This window comes from Spermophilus citellus (assembly GCF_964194105.1).
Source record: "Spermophilus citellus genome assembly, chromosome: 9".
Taxonomy (NCBI): Eukaryota; Metazoa; Chordata; class Mammalia; order Rodentia; family Sciuridae; genus Spermophilus; species Spermophilus citellus.
Genome location: NC_138191.1, coordinates 104,330,545 through 104,350,066, shown reverse-complemented (window position 1 = coordinate 104,350,066; position 19,522 = coordinate 104,330,545). Strand labels below are relative to the sequence as shown.

General features: G+C 39.7%; 1 protein-coding gene across 10 annotated transcripts in view; it reads left to right on the top strand.

The window, feature by feature from the left end:
- Positions 1-8,221: 8,221 nt before the first annotated feature.
- Positions 8,222-19,522, top strand: part of MAST2 (microtubule associated serine/threonine kinase 2) — a 181,433-nt gene continuing 170,132 nt past the window's right edge. For 9 of the 10 annotated variants that reach the window (XM_081307163.1, XM_081307168.1, XM_081307169.1 and 6 more), the window contains exon 1: positions 8,223-8,743. In XM_081307163.1, coding sequence (XP_081163289.1) covers positions 8,561-8,743 — 183 coding nt within the window. In that variant the 5' untranslated portion in view covers positions 8,223-8,560. Of the gene's footprint in view, positions 8,744-19,522 lie in introns of all 10 variants that reach the window. The other variant, XM_081307162.1, reaches the window with a different exon arrangement.

Below are 19,522 nucleotides of genomic sequence, written 5' to 3'. Positions count from 1 at the left end.
TTGAGCCCAAGATATCCATCTTGTATATCTTATAGGCACCACAAAATCAACATGTCCCCAAATTGTACTTCTTTGTAATGTTCAGTGAGTGTGTTTGTTTAATATTTCTCTTTCATGTAAGACTAAATACTTGCTGAGTGTGTGAATAAATGAGTGATTGAAATAATGATACTTGTCCTTCTTTCAGCATTCCATAGGACAATGAAAAATATCACAATCCACGTGGTTATTTAAGCTAGAATCCTGACTCTTCCCATTTGTTCATTTCCTGTACCTGGTGAGTTCATCAACTCCAATAGGTTTTACATTTTTAATATTTATCCTTAATTTTCTCTCTAGCCCTACTACTACAAGACCCTGACAAGTATGGGGTCATCCTTTACGAATTCTTTTGTAATCGACTCCTAAGTGTTTTTTGATTTTTGCTCTTATTTCCCTCCAATATACCTATTACTAATCGTGCCAGACAAGTTCACTATCTCCTGTTAGCCCAAGGAAAATGAGCCCTCTTATTTCCCTGCCAAAGAGTAGTCACAGGCAGTCATGTTCTACATCACACAATACCACTTTCTTAATTCCTAGATGTTACTTATTGGATTAGGATGGGATACTAATTTAGAAGTGTAGAACTTAACCTTAGTGTAGGTTCCCCAGCAGCTATTGAAGCAACTTGACAAGTAAAGCTTAGCCAAATAGCTTCTTATTCTTAGGTAAGTGAATAAGGAAGTAGGAAATTAGTCATATATTAGAAGTAAGAATTGAAGCTTTAAAAATTGCCTAGAGCTAGGTGTGGTGGCATATACCTGTAATCCCAGTGGCTCTGGAGGCTGGGGTAGGAGGATAGCAAGTTTAAAAGGAGCCTCAGCAACTTAGCAAGGACCTAAGTAACTCAGTGAGACCCTGTCTCTAAATAAAATACAAAAAAGGGCTGGAATGTGACTCATTGGTTAAGTGCCCCTGGATTAACACTTCAGTACCAACCAACCAACCAACCAACAAACAGAAAAATTGCATAGAGAGGTCTAGTAGTAGAGAAAATGCTTCCATAAGACAGTTTTGGCTGAGTTGTAAGCATTGGTAAGTGGAAGTAATGGTACAGAACAAAGACATAGCATGGTAGGTAAAGGTGCTAATTGATTCTGGAAGGAAAAACAAACAAACAAACAAAAAACCAAAAAACCAAAAAAACAAACAAACAAACAAACAAACAAAAAAGCCAAACACAGTGGTGTGTACTTGTAGTCGGAGTCTTCAGAAGGCTGAGGTGGGAAGATCACTTGACCCTAGGAGTTCAAGACTAGCCTGAGTGATATAGAGAAACCCTGACTGGAGGTGGGGGTGGGGTAGGGGGAGAAAGATAAGAAAAGAAAAAGAAACATGAATTAAAGCGAGACCAAGAGAGAAACTAATCATGGTATAAAGAACATAATGTGCCCTAAACACTTGCCACTGAGGGGTCCTAGAGATGCTTCCAGTTCCAAATTCTCTGAGGCCAACTGGGCTTTTATTTTTAGATTTCCCTGAGATTACTGTTTCCCTTTATTGCCAAGTGTATCCTAGTGTATTTAGTATGGTTTTGTTTTTCATCTGTAGCTGGTGTCCTGCCCAGAATCAAATTTGTGATCCACTAGCAACTCTAGCAAAAGAGATATCAGAAATAAATCACCACATTTAGTGATGCAATAGAGATCTGGCTAAGTGTAACACACACACACACACACACACACACACACAATAACAGTGACTTCAACAAGAGAGAACTGTATTTCTTTTTCACATAATAATACGCAGGGCAAGTATGAGCTAATCTAGAAACTTTCTATATTATCCCATTGTTAGCCATAGAATTTTTTTCATCCTTGTGGTTCAAGGTGGATTTTTATCATGACACTTTCTGAGCAAGAAAGTGGAAGAAGGGAGAAAGAAGAAAGGGAAGATGAACTTCTCCTCTTTAAGAACATATTTCAGAAGTTGCACTCAGAACCTATACTCACATGTCATTAATTTTAGTCTCATGGCTATACATAGCCACAAAGAAGGCTGGAAATTTTGTCTTTATTCTGAGTAGCCATGTGTCCAAGAATAGGAAGAAGGGAATGGGTATTGGGGGACAACTATCTGTTTTGCCACAATAATAATGTAGGAATCCTTGAAGGTGATTTTTAGAAGAGCAATCTGAGCTTCTTTGAATCACTTAGGGAGTCTTAGAAAAGTATAGCATGCTAGAATCACTGAAAGCAGCCTTCTCCTGGAGAGTTTGTGTAGATTCCCCAACCCCCTAGAAATGCTGAGTACAAGCTCCCTTAACAGGATTAGCAAGCAATCATTGCCTGGGGAGAGGGAGCATAATTATCCCTTTTATAGTAAGCATTTAAGAGGCAAGCTGAAGGTCTCTAAGATGTGGGTTCCTTGGGGAACTTGCCTTGAGGCTGCCTATTTCCCTGGGTTGTAACTGTGCTATGTATGGAACTTAAAAGGGTAAGGACTAAGAGCTTCCTCTGTCGGAACTCTGGCCTGGCCATCTTTGACTAAGTTTAGCACTGAGGGAATGGAATTGTCTTCCCTGAAAAAAATCTCTATTGGATTGGGAGGACCTTTCCTTGAAGGCTATGCTGTGTGATCTATATTACTCTGTCCAGGCTGCCACAATAAATACCATAGACTGGGTGACTTAAACAACAGAAATTTATTTTCTCACAGTTCTGAAGTCAAGAAGTCCAGGATCAAGGAATCAGCCAGTCTCTCTTGGTCTTGCTTTAATTCATGTTTCTTTTTCTTTTCTTATCTTTCTCCCCCACCCACCCCCACCTCCAGTCAGAGTTTCTCTATGTCACTCAGGCTAGTCTTGAACTCCTAGGGCCAAGTGATCTTCCCACCTCAGCCTTCTGAGGACTCTGACTACAGGTACACACCACTGTGTTTGGCTTTCAAGTACTTTTTTGTTTTTCCTTCCAGCCTGTAGATTGCTACCATCTCACTGTGTCTTCTTCCCTGTTTTTATCTCAGGACAGAGAGTGAAACTTTTGGTGTGTCTGTTTATGAGAACACTAATCCTTATGACAATATTTAATTTTACTTCTTTAGAGTTACCATTTCCCAATATAGATGCTTCTCTTATGATTGGTTACCTCCTGATAAACCATCACAAGTTGAAAATATTCTAAGTTGAAAATGTGTTTAATACACCTAGCCTATTGAACATCATACCTTGGCTTAGTCTATCTTTAATTGTGGTCAGAACACTTACTTTATCTTACACCTGGGTAAAATCATCTAACATAAAGCCAATTTTCTAATAAAGTATTGAATATCTCATGTAATTTACTGAATACCTAGAGCAAAATTACTTTGGCAATAGGTTGACTGTAGAGTATTAGTTAACTCCCCTTGTGATCACATGACTGACTGGGAGCAATAGCTCAGTGCTGCTGCCCAGCATCATGAAAGAGTTTTGTACAATATATTGTTAGCCTGGGAAAAGACAAAATTCAAAATTCAAACTACAGATTCTATTGAATTCATATCATTTCCAAGCCATTGTAAAATAAGGAAATCATAAGTCAAACCATCATAATTCAGGGGCCATCTATATAGTCACAATGGGGAGTTAAGATTTCAACATATGCATTTTTTTTAGAGAGAGAGAGAGAGAGAGAATTTTTTAATATTTATTTTTTAGTTTTCAGTGGACACAACATCTTTATTTTATTTTTATGTGGTGCTGGGGATCGAACCCCGTGCCCTGTGCCCCTTGCATGCCAGGCGAGCACGCTACTGCTTGAGCCACATCCCCAGCCCACATACACATTTTTGAGATGACACAAATATTCAGTCCATAACAAATGGTCTTAAAAAGAAATGATGTTGATGGGCTAATCTAATTCTAGCTGGACTAGGCTATGGAAGTTAGATTGATTTTCCTAAGTAGAATTCAAAGATAGTCACATGTTCCTCCCTGCTCTGAATCCACTCCCCTTTGCCATGTAACTTTAGTCACTTCCCATACTGACTTACTTTGGCAATGTGGCACCAATAGAGACTTGGCAAGTGCTTTGAGGTTTCTGTCCCTTTGTTCTTGGGAACCCACTACAGCTGCTGAATAAAGAAGTCCAAGCATGCCTAATGGATGATGTGGTGTATATGGCTTTGTTGCTCCCATTTCGATGGCCAGTAGCTTGCCAACTGCTAGACGTATGAGAGATGGCATTTTAGATGATCTAGTTACCAACCACATTCATACTCTGAGGTTATGGAACAGCCTGTATTAGTACACTTCCCTCACTTATGAGCTCTAAAGCAATTTAATCAAAAGCTTATCTTGGGTATTTCACTGGCATTTCAAAGCAAATACATCTAAAGTGAAATTACTATAATCTCTTTCAAACTTTCTTTCTCTTCCATTTCCCTATATCAATTGCCCAAGCCTGAAACTTGGAAATTATTTAAAAAAATTTTTTTTTTAGTTGTGGATGGATACAATACCTTTATTTTGCTTATTGTTTTTATATGATGCTGAGGATTGAATCCAGTGTCTCACATGTGTAAGCCAAGTGCTCTACCAGTGAGCCACAACTCCAGCCCCTGGAAAATATTCTCTTTTTAAAAAATTTTTAGTTGTCAATGTACCTTTATTTTATTTATATGTGATACTGAGAATCAAACCCAGGGCTCACACATGCTAGGCAAGTGCTCTACCACTGAGCTACAACCCCAGCCCTGTAAATTATTCTTAAGTCTTTATTTCCCTCTCCCTCTCTACCCAGAAGTAATCAACAGGTCCTGTTGTTAGTGCTTTTCATTTCTCTCTAAAATCTACCTACTTTCTTTCATCCCAATTATCATTGTCTTAGTACTAGTCACCATTGTCTCCTTCCCAGTTAATATAATATCTTAGTAATTTGCATAGAATTTAGTAGTGGAGTGGATGTGAAGTATGTGAGAAAGGGAGTACTCAAGGACCACTCTGAAATTTTGGCTTGAGCAATTGAAAAAATTGACTTGTCCCTTTTTGGTGGGGGTGGAGTACTGGAGATTGAACTCAGGGGCACTTGACCACTGAGCCACATTCCAGCCCTATTTTGTATTTTATTTAGAGACAGGGTCTTGCTGAAGTGCTTAGTGCCTTGCTTTTGCTGAGGCTGGCTTTGAACTCCTGATCCTCCTGCCTCAGCCTCCTGAGCTGCTGGGATTATAGGTGTGCACCACCATGCCTGGCAACTTGTTATTTATTGAGCTGGGGAAGATGGGAGAAAAAGTAGATTTGGAGAAGATTGTGTCACCTGATCATCTCTGGCTGATGGGAGGCTGAGAAAGCATCTGGCTTGTATTAATTTTTTGTTGTTGTTGTTATTTGAGCTGGATCTCATTTTGTTGTCCAGGCAGACCTCAATTTCTGGGCTCAAGCCTGGCTTGTGTTAATTTTCAACAACTATGTAATAGAAATTTGTTAATTACCATAAATTCAAAATAACATACCTTATCTCACAGTTTCTGGGGGACAGAGGTCCAGGTCTGACTTAGCTGTTGGCTGGCTCAGGTTTTCACTACTCTTCCCTCAAAGCATCAGCTGGGTTGTATTTTTTTAAACAATTTTTAAATTTTTTTACATGTTATTGGACCTTTATTTTATTCATTTATTTACATGCGGTGCTGAGAATCAAACACAGTGCCTCACACATGTAGGCAAGCACTCTATTACTGAGCCACAATCCCAGCCCACTGGGTTGTATTCTTATCTGGAGACTCAACTGGAGAAGGGTCTGTTTCTAAGTTCAGTCTTATTGTTGGCAGAATTATTTTCCTTGTGGTTGGAAGACTGAGCACTTGGGGTTTGTTTTGTTTGCTGTTAAGAGTCTGCCTTCAGCTCTTATAGGTTGCCAATTTTCTGCCACATGGTCCTTTCCATAGGCACTGAATTCAGAACCTGACATTTGCTTCTTCAAGTTCATTATGCAAGTGAGTCTTCTAGCAACACAGAGCATTATATGTTGTAACATAATTACAGAAGTGATATTGCATCAGTTTTGCTGTATTTTATTGGTTAGAAACAAATCACAGATGCCACCTACACCGAAGCAGGGAGGGTATTATACAAAGGTGTAAATACTGGGGAAGGGATGTATTATTCTAGCTACCCTAGAGTCTGTCTGCTTTCCTAGTCTCAGTAGTGGAAGGTGAAAAGTCAAATGGGGTTCTGGTCCATAAGTTACCAAGGCTGAGTCAGTGGATTCTATTGCCAGAGACTGAATCTGGGATGATCATACAATTATGAAGAGAGAGTTAGAGTTCCTTTGCAGGGGTGCTCAGTAGCCATGTAGAAAGAACATGCTGGTAGTAATAACAGTGTCCCGAGATTGTTGTCCACATGCAATCTGTGGAAGTCCCTTGTTTCTGCCTATCTGCCTATTTCTCCAATCTCTAGTTTTCTGATCCTTTCAAAATACCCTTCCAAAAAATTTCTTCTTAGGCTCAGGATGATTGGAGTGTTTTTCTGCACATGTAGTGTCACAGCATGGGTTAATGAGAGAAAGGTAGGCAGAGACTGGGTTTTGGATGGCCTTGCCACTTATAGTAAATCTCCCCCCCCCCACCCCCCGCCACCTTTTATTGACAGTGGGGATTGAACCAGGGGCACTCTAACACTGAGCTACATCCCCAGTCCTTTTTTTTTTTTTTGAGACAGGGTCTCCCTAAGTTGCCCAGACTGGCCTCAAACTTGCAATCCTCCTAACTTATCCTCTGGGGTAGCTAGGATTACAGGTATACACCCAAATTTGTTTTAACTGTTTTAAAGCAAGGGAATAATGTTACATGAAGATCCTTGTGAGGTCTTTTTGGAGGATTGGTTTGAAGAGTATGAGACTGGATGCAGGTGAACCAGTTGGAGGGCTTTCCCAGGCAAGCAGGTGAATGCCTGGGATTTGACTTGAGGCAGTGCCAGTTGCTTGGAAAGAAGAGGCAAATTGGAGAGATAGTGGGGTTACAAAAGCAACAAGACTTGTTTGTTAATTGGATGGGAGGGAGGGAGGGAGGAGAAGAAAGGAGTCCAGGATGACTTTCAGGTTTCTGCTTGAGGCAGCTGAATGGGTAGTAAGGAACTGGGACAGGAATGTAGGAACAGGTTCATGACAGGTTGTCAAGTGCTTTGTTTATGTGTGTAGGCTCTGATATCTGATAGACCTCTGTGTGGGTCCTCACTCTGCACTTATTAGTTCTGTGATGTTGAGCACAATTTGTGACTTGAACCTGTTTCCTCAACTGTAAAGTGGAAATAATACAACTTATTTCTTGTTTGTGTGTATGTTCATTGAATGCACAGTATCCAAGAAGGCACTCCACCTTTATAAAGGGTTCAGGGAGACATGACAAATGGGTGTAGCTTACAGGAAAGGCTTCTGGGAATGAACTCTTTTTGGGTCAAAGAGGAAAAATACAGCATTGCAGCAGACCAACAGAAGCCAGGAGGCCAGGCAGGGTTGAGTTACCACTGCACGTTGCTGAGCAGATGAGTCACTTGGAGGCTGCAGATCAGGCTGCCCAGGGCACCGCAGGCTGGCCTGGGCACGATGACTTCATTGTCAGTGAGGAGTCCTGGAGATCATTCCGTAAAGACATTTTTGTTCCCAAGGAGTCCATCACTTCTTCCTCTTTCATAGGATTTTTTTTTTCCCACGCTCCTACTGCCTGGAAAGAACAGGAAACGGTGTAAAAGGGATATAAGAGCCAGAATTTGTCTTTTAAGTCCTGTCTAGGTTGATCGCTGATTTGCTGGGTGACCTAGTAAGTTTCACTTCACCTGAGTCTCCTTATCTGTAACATTAAGAATGAACTGGCTATACTCCCAAGCGTTATGTGAGAATTAGAGGAAGGTTGGCAGGCACTGAATTAAAAGGTATTCATTAGCATTTTACTCGCTAATTGTATATTTGGTCTCCTTCCTGCTCCGGACCCTCTCCCCCTCCTGCTGGAATTCGTTTTTGGATTTCCTGCACCGATCTTGGCTCGGCATATAGACTCATGAATGGATGAATGGAACAATCAATGAGAGTCCGCAGCCGCCTCGGCAGGCCGGGAGTCCCGCCCCTTTCCGCTTCCCAGTGCGCGGCGGGGCCACGGGCGGGTCTTTTGCGACCGTTCGCTGGCGCGTGCGCGGGAGGCCGCGCGCGTTCGGAGGTGGCGGGCGGGCTTCCCGTGCGCGCGCGCGAGGGGCGGGGCCGGCCGGAGGCTGGCTGGCTGGCGGGCGGCTGGCTGCTGAGCCGGCGGCGGCAGCGGTGGCGGCGGTGGCTACGGCGGCGGCGGCGGCGGGTGGCCGGTCCAGCGTGTGCCGGGTGGAAGAAGACAGGGGGTGGCAATGCTGCCGCCTGCGTAAGGAGCGCCGAGGCGATCGCGGCGCTTGAGCCTCCAGAAAGCGCGGAGACGCTGCGGGCCGGGGTCGGTGGCTTCGGGAGCCCGCCGGGCCATGGTGGCCGCGGGCGGTGGTTGCCGCGGCAGCGCTGCGGCCCGGGGCTGTGCGAGGCCGGGACGGTCGGGGTGCTGACGCCCTCCGGGCCCAGCCAGAGACATGAAGCGGAGCCGCTGCCGCGACCGACCGCAGCCGCCGCCGCCCGCCCACCGAGAGGATGGGGCTCAGAGGGCGGCAGAACTGCCCCAGTCCCAGCCCCTGCCCCCGCGCCGGCGAGCGCCGCCCGGGAGGCAGAGACTGGAGGAGCGAACCGGGCCCAAGGGGCCCGAGGGCAGGGAGCAGGTAGGGAGGGTTGGGGTCCGGGAGGAAAAGGATAGGGAGGTGGAACCTGAAAGGGAGTTGTGGGGGAGGGGACCTCGGGCGAGGGGACCCGGGCTGGAGCCTTTGAGGGGTGTGGGGACTGAGTAGTTTGGGGAAGGAGGTGGGAAGTCTAGAGAGGAAGAAAAATTGGGAGTGAAGGGAGGATGTGGTGGCTTGGAGTTGAATTGGAAATGGGGGAATAGGGAAATGAAAAAATGGTCCTAGAGGCATTTGTAGCTAGGGGTTCTGGATGGGGAGAAGGAGCACTGGAATGTGGGCTACGTGAACAGGCTGCAAAGAGTAGGCTTACTAAAGGAGTATGGAGCTATCCAGAGGGGTAAATATTGAAGAGGAATGGCAATTTGAAAGAGTGTTATGCTTTTTTTTTTTTTTTTAAAGAGATTGTCCTCATGAATTATAAAAATGGGACATTCTTAAACGTTTTCTGATTTGGTCATCCTTATACTTTTGTACTGGTGTGTTCAGAATCATTGTTAACATTCTCCTTAGAAACGTCTACTTCATGAAATGCCAATTTTTATAACATTTGCACATGTGCAGTCCCAAGTAGAAACATAATCATAGATCTAGGCTTTGCTTTTTAGTTTACCACTGAAAATACCTTAATGGAAAAACAGAGAAAGCAATGTAAAAATATTCATCGGGTTTCTAAATGGACAGAATGTGTTTATGTAATTTATTAGACAATAGTAGGTGTATTTATAAGTAGGGGATAAAGGTCAGTTTTATCAGGAAGGAAAAGCTGCCACTATTAGCTTTAGAAAGTTTTGAAAGGAGAATATGTGATCCTTGATCTTGATGGATTTGCAGAAAAATGTTCTGTAGTCATGAACTCCACTGACAACTTTTCTTTTGCACAGCTCCACTCTAGACCCCAGTGTTTTCATCCTTGAATATTCATTTCAAGACTTTTTATAGCTTTTCTACCTCTTTTCCCTCAGTTAAATAAGGATCTTCATTAGACATCACTATTATATAGTTTCAGTGATGCTCATCCCAACCGTTGGATTTTTTTTTTTCTGAATTTTGTTTTTCCGCGTGATATTTTAAATAAACTGCACCCTTGGCTGTCTCTGCCATTGCTTTTAGGCTGCTGAGCATTATCCTGTTGCTGTAATCCCCTTCCACCCATCCTTGTCTTTTACATCCTGTGCAGTCCCTATTTAAAACTTAAAAAATGTATAGTCAAGTCCAGATCCTTTTCTGACTCAATTTACCTGGTACAGTTGACCTTAGTGTTTATTTTTCAGAAGTTCAGTATTACTTGACTTTTCCCTCTTTATGTTTACTCATTGTTAGGTTTAGTCTCAGAAAGAATTGTCCATCCTTCTCTTTGAGGCTTATTCCTGTACTTATATTCTTCTGCTCTTGTCTGCTAAAGACCCTTGTTATGTATGTTCTCTGTCTTATATATCAAATAGACATAAAATAGCATAATTTCCCTGAATTGTGTAGCCCACCCACACTACTTTATTTCTTTTTTGCTTCACTAACAACCTTCTTGAAAAATGTCTCAATTTCTTTACCTTGTATACATTCCTGATATCTAGTATGTCCTATAAACTTACACTTTCCCAAAATTGTTGTCTTCAGGGTCATCAGTAACTACTTTTTGGTTTACATTTTCATTGAGGTTTGTCTTAGGGTTCACAAATCAAAGGTTCATTTAGCTTGTGAATTTTTACAGAACAAATACACCCATATGACGATTATTCAGATCAAGATGGAATACATTTCCAGTACCCCAGATTGCTTCATTGTGTTTTCTTTCAGTTACTACTGTCCTCCAAAGTAACTGTTTCATGACTATGACCATAGATTAGTTTTGAACTAATACTTTATATGAATGGAATAATTCAGTTTGCTGCCTTTCATTACTAAATTCTTTCATTGGATCATGTCTGTGAAGCTCACTTATGTTGTTCTTTATAGAAATACTTTGTTCTTTTTAATTGCTGTATAATTTTCCATTGTGTGGATAAGCTGTGAAGAATACTAAAATTTGTTTTTCAAATTAAAATACAATGTCTGCTACTGGTGAAAAGTTTCATTGTGAAAGAGCTACACAGAGAAATCTGTAGAAGTTCTAGGGACCTTTTTATGACAGAATCTCATAGTTTTTTCCTAGTCCTCATACTCTCTGACCTGTGTGAGCTGTTTGTCACTGTTGACCATGTGTTCCTTCTTGACATTTTCTTCTTTTTTATGGTAATCCATTCCACTGTTGCTTCCCTGACTGCTCCCTTGTGTCTCTTTTCTCTTCCTGTTCCCTAAAATGTTCCTTGAGGATATGTCCTCTGTGCTTAGTTTGTTCCTTTATTGTTTGCTAGTCTCTAGCAGACTCACTCTATTTGTGGCAAGTGCTTAGGATGTGGAACAAGGATCTGTAGTCCTCTGTTAATGGCATTGTGTTACAGAACCTTGTAGAGTCATCTGAGTCTTTAGGCCTGACCTCTTTTCTTAATTCTATATTTCAGTTTTGGGGTTTAGTATTTCCACTACAGACTCTCAGCATTTGTGTTCTTTAATTTGTGATTTTTATGACTTGATATGACTCTGAAAGTCTATAATTTATAATTATGATTTCAAAGGGCAAAATTTTCAAAATGTGTTATGGGTGTGTTATTAGGCTGGATGGATTCTGTTCATTGTGGTAGTAAATAACTTTGTTCTCCATTTTTTATGACATGGAATAGTGTTTTTTATACTTTATATTTTGCTGGTATTTTTGAATAAGTTCTGATGAAGATGCAGGACTTGGATCTCCAGAGGTCAGTGGCTTCTCCCTACATCTTTCCTTTTTGTCAACAAACTTGACATTAAATACATGATATTTGCGTTTTCTGATGCCCTTGACCTCCTGGGCTAGTCATTTGTTAGGTTGTACCAATACTGCCTTCACAACATCTTTCAAACCTTTATTCCCATATGTTAAATTATAATATATGGGCTGGGCTTGTAGCTCAGTGGTAGAGCGCTTGCCTCGCATGCGTGAGGCCCTGGGTTCGATCCTCAGCACCACATAAAAAAATAAAAATGCAGATATTGTGTCCATCTACAACTTAGAACATTTTAAAAAAATAATATATTCTGTGTTTTATTTAAAAAGATTCAAACTCATTGGTTACCTAGGGATCAAACCTCATGCATGCTAGGCAAGTGGAAAATCTTCTACCCCCACTTAGCTATATGCCAGATATCCACCTTGCTTTTTTGAAAATTTAGTTTATTTTGAGACAGAATCATGCTGAGTTACCCAGGCTGGCCTTAAACTTGAGATCCTCCTGCTTCAGCTTCCCAAGTAGCTGTGATTACAGTCATGTACCACTGCACTTGGCTTTAAAACTTCCCACTTTTTATTAGAAAAATCAAAATTAGATTTTTCCCCCCCTTGGTTCCTTAGGGCCCTTTGCTTTTCCACTGGGCCATATCCCTAGTCCTTTTTATATTTTATTTAGATTCAGGGTCTTACTGAGTTGCTTAATTAATGCCTTGCTAAGTTGCCTAGGCTGGCTTTGAACTTGTGATCCTCCTGCCTCAGCCTCCTGAGCTGTTGGATTACAGATATGCACCACTGCACCTGGCTTATTTTTGCTTTTAAGGTGCAAATTATTAAAGGTAAGAACTATGTCATCGTTTTATCTAAGATAATGCATAGCCAGGAGAGCTCACAGTAGATGCTAAATAAGAATTTATTGAATGAATGAATGAGTCAATAGAAAACTAATCAAATAGTTTGAATTTGGGTGAATAATAATGGTAGTATGAGAAATAGACAAGCAAAGGACATGGAACATTTTTTAGGTTGGGAGAAGGTGAGTTCAATTTTAATGTTTTTAGAGTACCTTTAGTACTACTGAGAATTTTCAAAATTATTTTAACAAATTGGCTTTTCCTTACCCTGCACTGCAGTGTTAGTATATTGCAAAAGTATAGGATACAAAACACACAAGGGAAGCTGCATAACATGTAGGGAACTAAAATTGGTCTGATATTACTGGAGCTTGAAAATGAAGACATAGTTGGTAACCTAAGACTCAAGGAACTTCTATTGTAGATAGACTTTAGTATAAAGGGTAATAATTGTGTTTTAGCTTGATTACTCTGATGGTCATGTGTAGAATACAGCATAGGACATGATGACTGAGACATGGGCATTTGAGAATTCTTATTTTTCAATGCAGAAAGTTTTATCTGCCCTCCTTTCCCTCTTTTTTTTTTTTTCAAAGAGAGAGAGAGAGAAAGAGAGAGAGAGAGAGAGAGAGAGATTTTTTAAAAAATTTATTTATTTTTTAGTTTTCGGTGGACACAACATCTTTGTTTGTATGTGGTGCTGAGCATCCAACCTGGGCCGCACGCATGCCAGGCAAGCCTACCACCGCTTGAGCCACATCCCCAGCCCCCCTCCTTTCCCTCTTATCTAGGGTATGGATGTGGGCTAGCTCCTAAAAACCTGTTAACTTCAGAATATTTAGTTTCATCAAAAGTACTAGAGGAGAGGGGCTGAGGATGCATCTCAGTGGTGGTGCACTTGGCTATTATATGCAAGGCCCAGGGTTTGAGCCTCAGTACTACACATATAAATGAAATGGAATGATAAAATACTGAGAGCAGAGAGCCTGAGATGGTGAAAGCAGAAACAGGTTTGCCAGTTTTTCCTGATGAGGTTAGGGCACATGTGCTTACAGGGTTTTCCCATCTTTGTTCTTCTTGATACCCTAAAGATGAATTTACTGTCTTAGCTTTTTTCAACCCCATGTATTCATAGAGCTGAATATTGCAATCTGTGTGTCTCCTTTATTGCTGGTCTTAGCTGCTTTATGTATCTTTGGTAAATCTCCCACCTAGTTTTGTACTTTTTTGGTGAAATTCCAGTGGTACCTTGGTATTTATTAGTTTTTATCAGTAAGTATTGTTTTCATTATTAATCAACATTTGTTTGGGGTTCCAAAGGAGTTTGAAAGCTAGAGCTGTTGAATCAAAGCTTAGCCTTGGAGGAAGAGGAAAAAAATTCTCAAGAATGGTGAGGCTGGGAGGGGAAGAAGAGGCTGGAAGTTATGAAAGTTGGGGCTTACACAGAATGCATTATTCGTGAGATATAGTTGACCACCATTTTGTTTTATTGTACCTCATTGTTAATTTCCAAATACTTTCTTCTTTGAACCAGGTCCATGTATACAGTAGATGTACAGTAAATAATTGGTGGGAAAAAAAATTGACATCAACCTGAGCCTCCTGCTTTCATCTTCACTCAGTATACTTTATCAACGTTGTTCTACTTCTAAACTCTTAGTTTTGGGCTTGCCACAGTCTGACCTTCACATTGTCTCCTATCTCTAGCTCACTCTCCTTTTAGGATTTCTTCTCCAAAAATTGCGCAAGCTTTTTGGAACTTTCAGCCATTGATTTTATTTTATTTTTATTTTATTTTAGAGCATTTGTTCTTATTAATTAATTAATTAATTAATCAATTTTTGCAGTTCTGGTGATTGACCCCAGGGCCTTGCATATGCTAGATAAGCACTCTACTACTGAACTATACCCCAGCCTTCCAGCTGTTGATTCAAAGCAATTTTTTTAAAATTTTCTTTTTATTGTCACTCAGTTCATGCCTTTACTTTCTTCCATATCCTACTTAATTTTTCATGGACTGTCATAATCATTCCTACCCATCAGCTCCTTTGCCTCTTTTGTGTCAGTCAGACCTGCCTGACAAACCCCTATCCATGATTAAACCAACTGTTTTTTTTTTTTTTTTTTTTTTAAATCCTATTCTCCACCTGAATGTGACTGGAAGGAAAAAAACCATACTGACATCTAAATATGTGATCACTAACCTCAAGGTAATTGTCAGTCCTGACAGTCAATCTTAGGACATTTCACTAGTCTATTAACTTTCCTACTCTTAAATGATAGTTTAAGGGCTGGGGTTATAGCTCAGTGGTAGAGCTCTTGCCTCAAATTCTTGAGGCACTGGGTTCGATCCTCAGCACCATATAAAAATAAATAAGTAAAGATAATGTGCCCATCTACAACTAAATTTTTTTTTTTTTTTAAAATGATAGTTTTTCTTTTCCCCTGAATCTCCAATACTCACTCTGTCTTCCTTACTTTTAGTTGATGTCTTTGCTTCCTGTTTCACTGAGGGGAAATAAAAAGACAACCAGAAGAGGGGCTGGGGATGTGGCTCAAGTGGTGGCGTGCTCGCCTGGCATGCATGCGGCCCGGGTTCAATCCTCAGCACCACATACGAACAAAGGTGTTGTGCCCGCCGAAAACTAAAAAATAAATATTAAAAATTCTTTCTCTCTCTCTCTCTCTCTCGCTCTCTCTCTCTCTCTCTCAAAAAAAAAAAAAAAAGACAACCAGAAGAGAGATTTCATAAGCTTACCTTATCAATTGGCTTATCTGTATATATCCCCACATTCTTTGTTCTCCCACTTATTGGTGTGGGTCATCTGTTCCTGCTCCTATTTAAGGTCAATCCTTAATTAAGAGTTGCATGTAATTGTTTTATTTTTGCAAAGCTGGAAGCATTAATAATACATGACTCAAAAATGTACTAGAAAACTATACTAACTAAAACAGAATGGTATCTGAAAAAATGCTTAACATCACTAATCATCAGGGAAATGCAAATCAGAATCTCAATGAGATATCACTTCACTCCAGTTACAATGGCTATTAACAAAAAGATAAAACAAGTCTATTGAGGATGCAGAGAAAAGAGAACACTTATATACTGTTGGTAGAAATGTAAATTAGTACAGTTATAGTGGAAAACAGTATAGAGGGCTCCTCAAAAAATTGAAAAATAGGCTAGCATTCTCACTGGTATGAAATCAGTATGTTGAAGAGACATCTCCACTACCTTGTTTATTGCAGCACTATTAATAATAATCAAGATATGGAATCAACCTGTTAATAGATAAATGGATAAAGAAAATGTGGTATGTATGTATGTATATGTATATATATATATATATATATATATATATATATACACACACATATGCATACACATATATATGTACACACATACACACACACACACACAATAGAATACTATTCAGCCATAAAACAAAGAAAGCCTGTCATTTCCAACAATATGAATAAAAGTGGAAGGGCATCGTTAAATAAAATAAGCCAGACAAGACAAATACTGCATGGTGTCAATAATGTGTAATCTAAAAATGCTGATGTTATAAAAGTAGCATAGTGGTTACCAGTGAAGGTGGAAGGAAGAGGGGATGAGGAAAGGTTGGCAAATGGGTACACAGTTGCAGTTATAAAGAATAAATTCTGGTGTTCTATTGTTCTGTAGGACAACTTGTTAACAATGTATTGCACATTTCAAAGAAGATTTTGAATGTTTCACCACATACGAAGTTTGAGTTGATGAACATGTTAATTACTTTGATTTGATCATTACACAGTGTATACATGTATTGAAACATCACATTGTATCCCATATATTTGCATCATTATTTTGTGTTTATTAAAATTTTAAAGAGCTGAGAGCAGAGGCACACACCTGTAATCCCAATGACTGGAGACTGAGACAAGAGAATTGCAAATTCAAGGCCAGCCTGGGAATTTAGTGAGACCCTGTTTTGAAAAAAAAGGAAACAAAACAAAACTTTGACACACACACAGGCTGGGGATGTAGCTCAGGTGGTAAAGAAAAACAAAACAAAACAAAAAAGAAGGGTTGGGGTGTAGCTGAGTGGTAGAGTTCTTACCTAGCACAGTTCCGTCCCCAGCCAGGGAAAAGAAAGTTCTGTTTTGGTAATCTTTTCATGTTCTGCATCAATTTTTCTTCTCCATTGAATGGTTCTTGTTGATTGATGTCATATTTCCCATCTTAAAATATCTTCATTAAGCTTAGAACTCCCTCATTCATTCGATTCAACAAATTTCTTCATTTTTTGAGTACTATGAGGTTAGACAGTGAGAAAGGCTAACAGTCCCTGTCCTCAGGAAATTTTGTATCATTTGACCTGGTGCATTTGACATGGTTGATCATTCCATTGTTTGGTTTTTGGGATCATGCTCTATTGATTTTCTTTCTCACAGGAAGTGCTTTAAGAAATTCAATCTTTGATCTGCTTCTGTCTTTATTCTTTTCATGTGTTCTCCTCATATTTTCTTGGTTTATATTCCATCTCTGTGTTGATGATTCCTGCATCTGTTTTTGACCTTTTTCCTGAGTTCTAGACTGATATTTCTAGTTGTGTGTGTAATATTTCCATTTGAGTAGTTCCGATCTCTTAATCTTAACATATATCAAAGCTGGACTTTTTTTTTTTTTTTTTTGTACTGGGGATTGAACTCAGGGACACTTGACCACTGAACCACATCCCCAGCCCTATTTTGTATTTTATTTAGAGACAGAGCCTCACTGAGTTGCTTAGGGCCTTGCCATTGCTGAGGCTGGCTTTGAACTCACGATCCTCCCAAGCCGCTGGGATTATAGGTGTGCAGCACCACACCCAGCCTCAAAATGGAACTCTTGATGTTCTCTTCTCAGTCTGCTGCTTCCTTACTTTTTCCCAGGTCAACAAATACTGCCATTCATTCACTCATTTACCAGACCAGAACTTGAAATTGTGTTTGATTTTTTTTTTCCTTAACCTTACCTTCCACATTTAGTTCTTCTGGACTGTTAGGTGTTCCATTCAAATTGCATGAAGCTTTTCCCCATCATCTCCACCACTACCCTAGTCCTATCCTGCATCATCTTTCATCTGGATTATAGTAAAAGTCTCCTAAATGTCTTCCAGATACTATTTTTACTGCCCTCTTTACCCCTCTGTGATATTTTGCACACAGCAGATCATCATGTAAAAGCTTAAATAATAGCTTGTCACTTCCATGCACAAAACTCTACAGTGACTTTCCATCACAATTTAGATCAGAATCGAAAGTGTTGACTTTAATCATACAAGATTCTTTGTGATCTGATCCTTGTCCTTCTCTAAACTCATTTCCTCTCATTCTTCCTTTTGTTTACTAGTTCTAGCTACACTGACCACCTTGGTGATTCCTGGGTATATTAAGCATGCTTTTGCCTGAGGACATGAAAAAAATTACTGTTATTTGAGGACTTTTGCACTTGGTAGTTTTCTTTATCTAAGGTAGTCTTTTCTAGATGTATATATGGCTTTCTCATTTTGTTCAGGTCCCTGTTCAGATATCATCTCAAGGATTCCTTCCTTGACCAGCCTTTCTAAGTTAACTCTCTTGGTCACTTCCTCTCCTCTTTGTATTCATGTCTTTTATTCATGTTATTGTCACATATTTGTTTGTTATTGTATTTTCCATTAGAGTAGATGCTTGCTGAAGGCAAGAATTTGGGTCTGTTTTTTCTCACTTCTGTGTCTCTAGCCTCTTTAATTGTACCTTATATATAGAAAGTACCAAACAGTCTCTCACCCCTTTAACTAGGGATTGAACCCAGGGCTTTGCACATGCTTAGCAAGTGCTGTACCACTGTGATACATCTCCACCCCTCAATAAGTACTTCTTGCCTGAATACATAGTAAATGAGATTGAGTCAAATTCTGAGTTCAGATTCCACCTCTGTGACAAGTTACTTAAGTTCTCTAAGCCTTAATTATCCCATATGTAAAAATGGAGATAATAATATTACCTATTTCATGGTGTTATTTGTAAGAATTTAATAAGTTAATCTCTTTGAAACATGACAGCCTGATATCAAGAAGCACTCAATACTGTTTAATTATCATGTTTTTAAGATATATGCACAGAATTTAGTAATATAGAATTCATACTTTTGTGGCTATTCTCATCTGGTTTTAGAAAGAAATACAATAGAAAAAGATGTCTTGACCTTGACCTTTGATTGGTATTATTGACCTATTCTTATTTTGTTCAGCTTGAAAGGGAGGCTTTAATTTGTGTAATTTTCCCTTCAGAGAATTTTCCAGATTTCTTTACTAAGTAACAGGGTTAAAAGAAGAGCATAGTGCTGGGGCTGTAGCTCAGTGGTAGAGTGCTTGCCTAGCATGCGTGAGGCAATGGGTTCGATCCTCAGCACCACATTAAAAAATAAATAAATAAAATAAAGGCATTCTGTCCATCTGCAACCACAAAAATATTTTTTTTTTTTTAAAGGAGAGCATAGTCTTCTTAGGTTTTAGAATATAATTAAGAACAAATCAGCCCAGGGTACCTATATTTTAAAATTTTGTGGTAGCATTTCAGCTATACCAGCTTTAATACAGCAGTGCTCTTTAAGGGAAAAGCTGAGTATCAGATACACACATTCTTTAACCCTTAATATGTTGGCAATATAATGTTGTCAAGCCTTCTGTAAGATATTAGAAATGTTTTAAAAAGCGGTTTAGAAATAGTTGGTAATAATTTTAAAAAAGCCCTTAAGTAATTTCAAAGGAATGTTACCAAGATAGTTATGTTTGGGTAATACAGGAACATTTAAGTCCTACTTTTGATCAGTAAAAGAAAAAGGACACTGTTATTAGCACAGGCTTTGGTCTTTATTTTAGTAAAGAACACGAGGTGTTCTTTACTAAAATAGGTTTATAGGTGCTATAACAGATATATTCAAAAGAACCTAAACTGGTGGGACCTAACTTCCTTTTTCTACAGAGGACTTATAAGGCCACCTGAGGAAAGAGGAGGATAGGCCAGACTGAAAATGGCTTAATCATTTCCACCCATATTTCTTTCCCAGAACTAAGTTACAGGACAATGCAT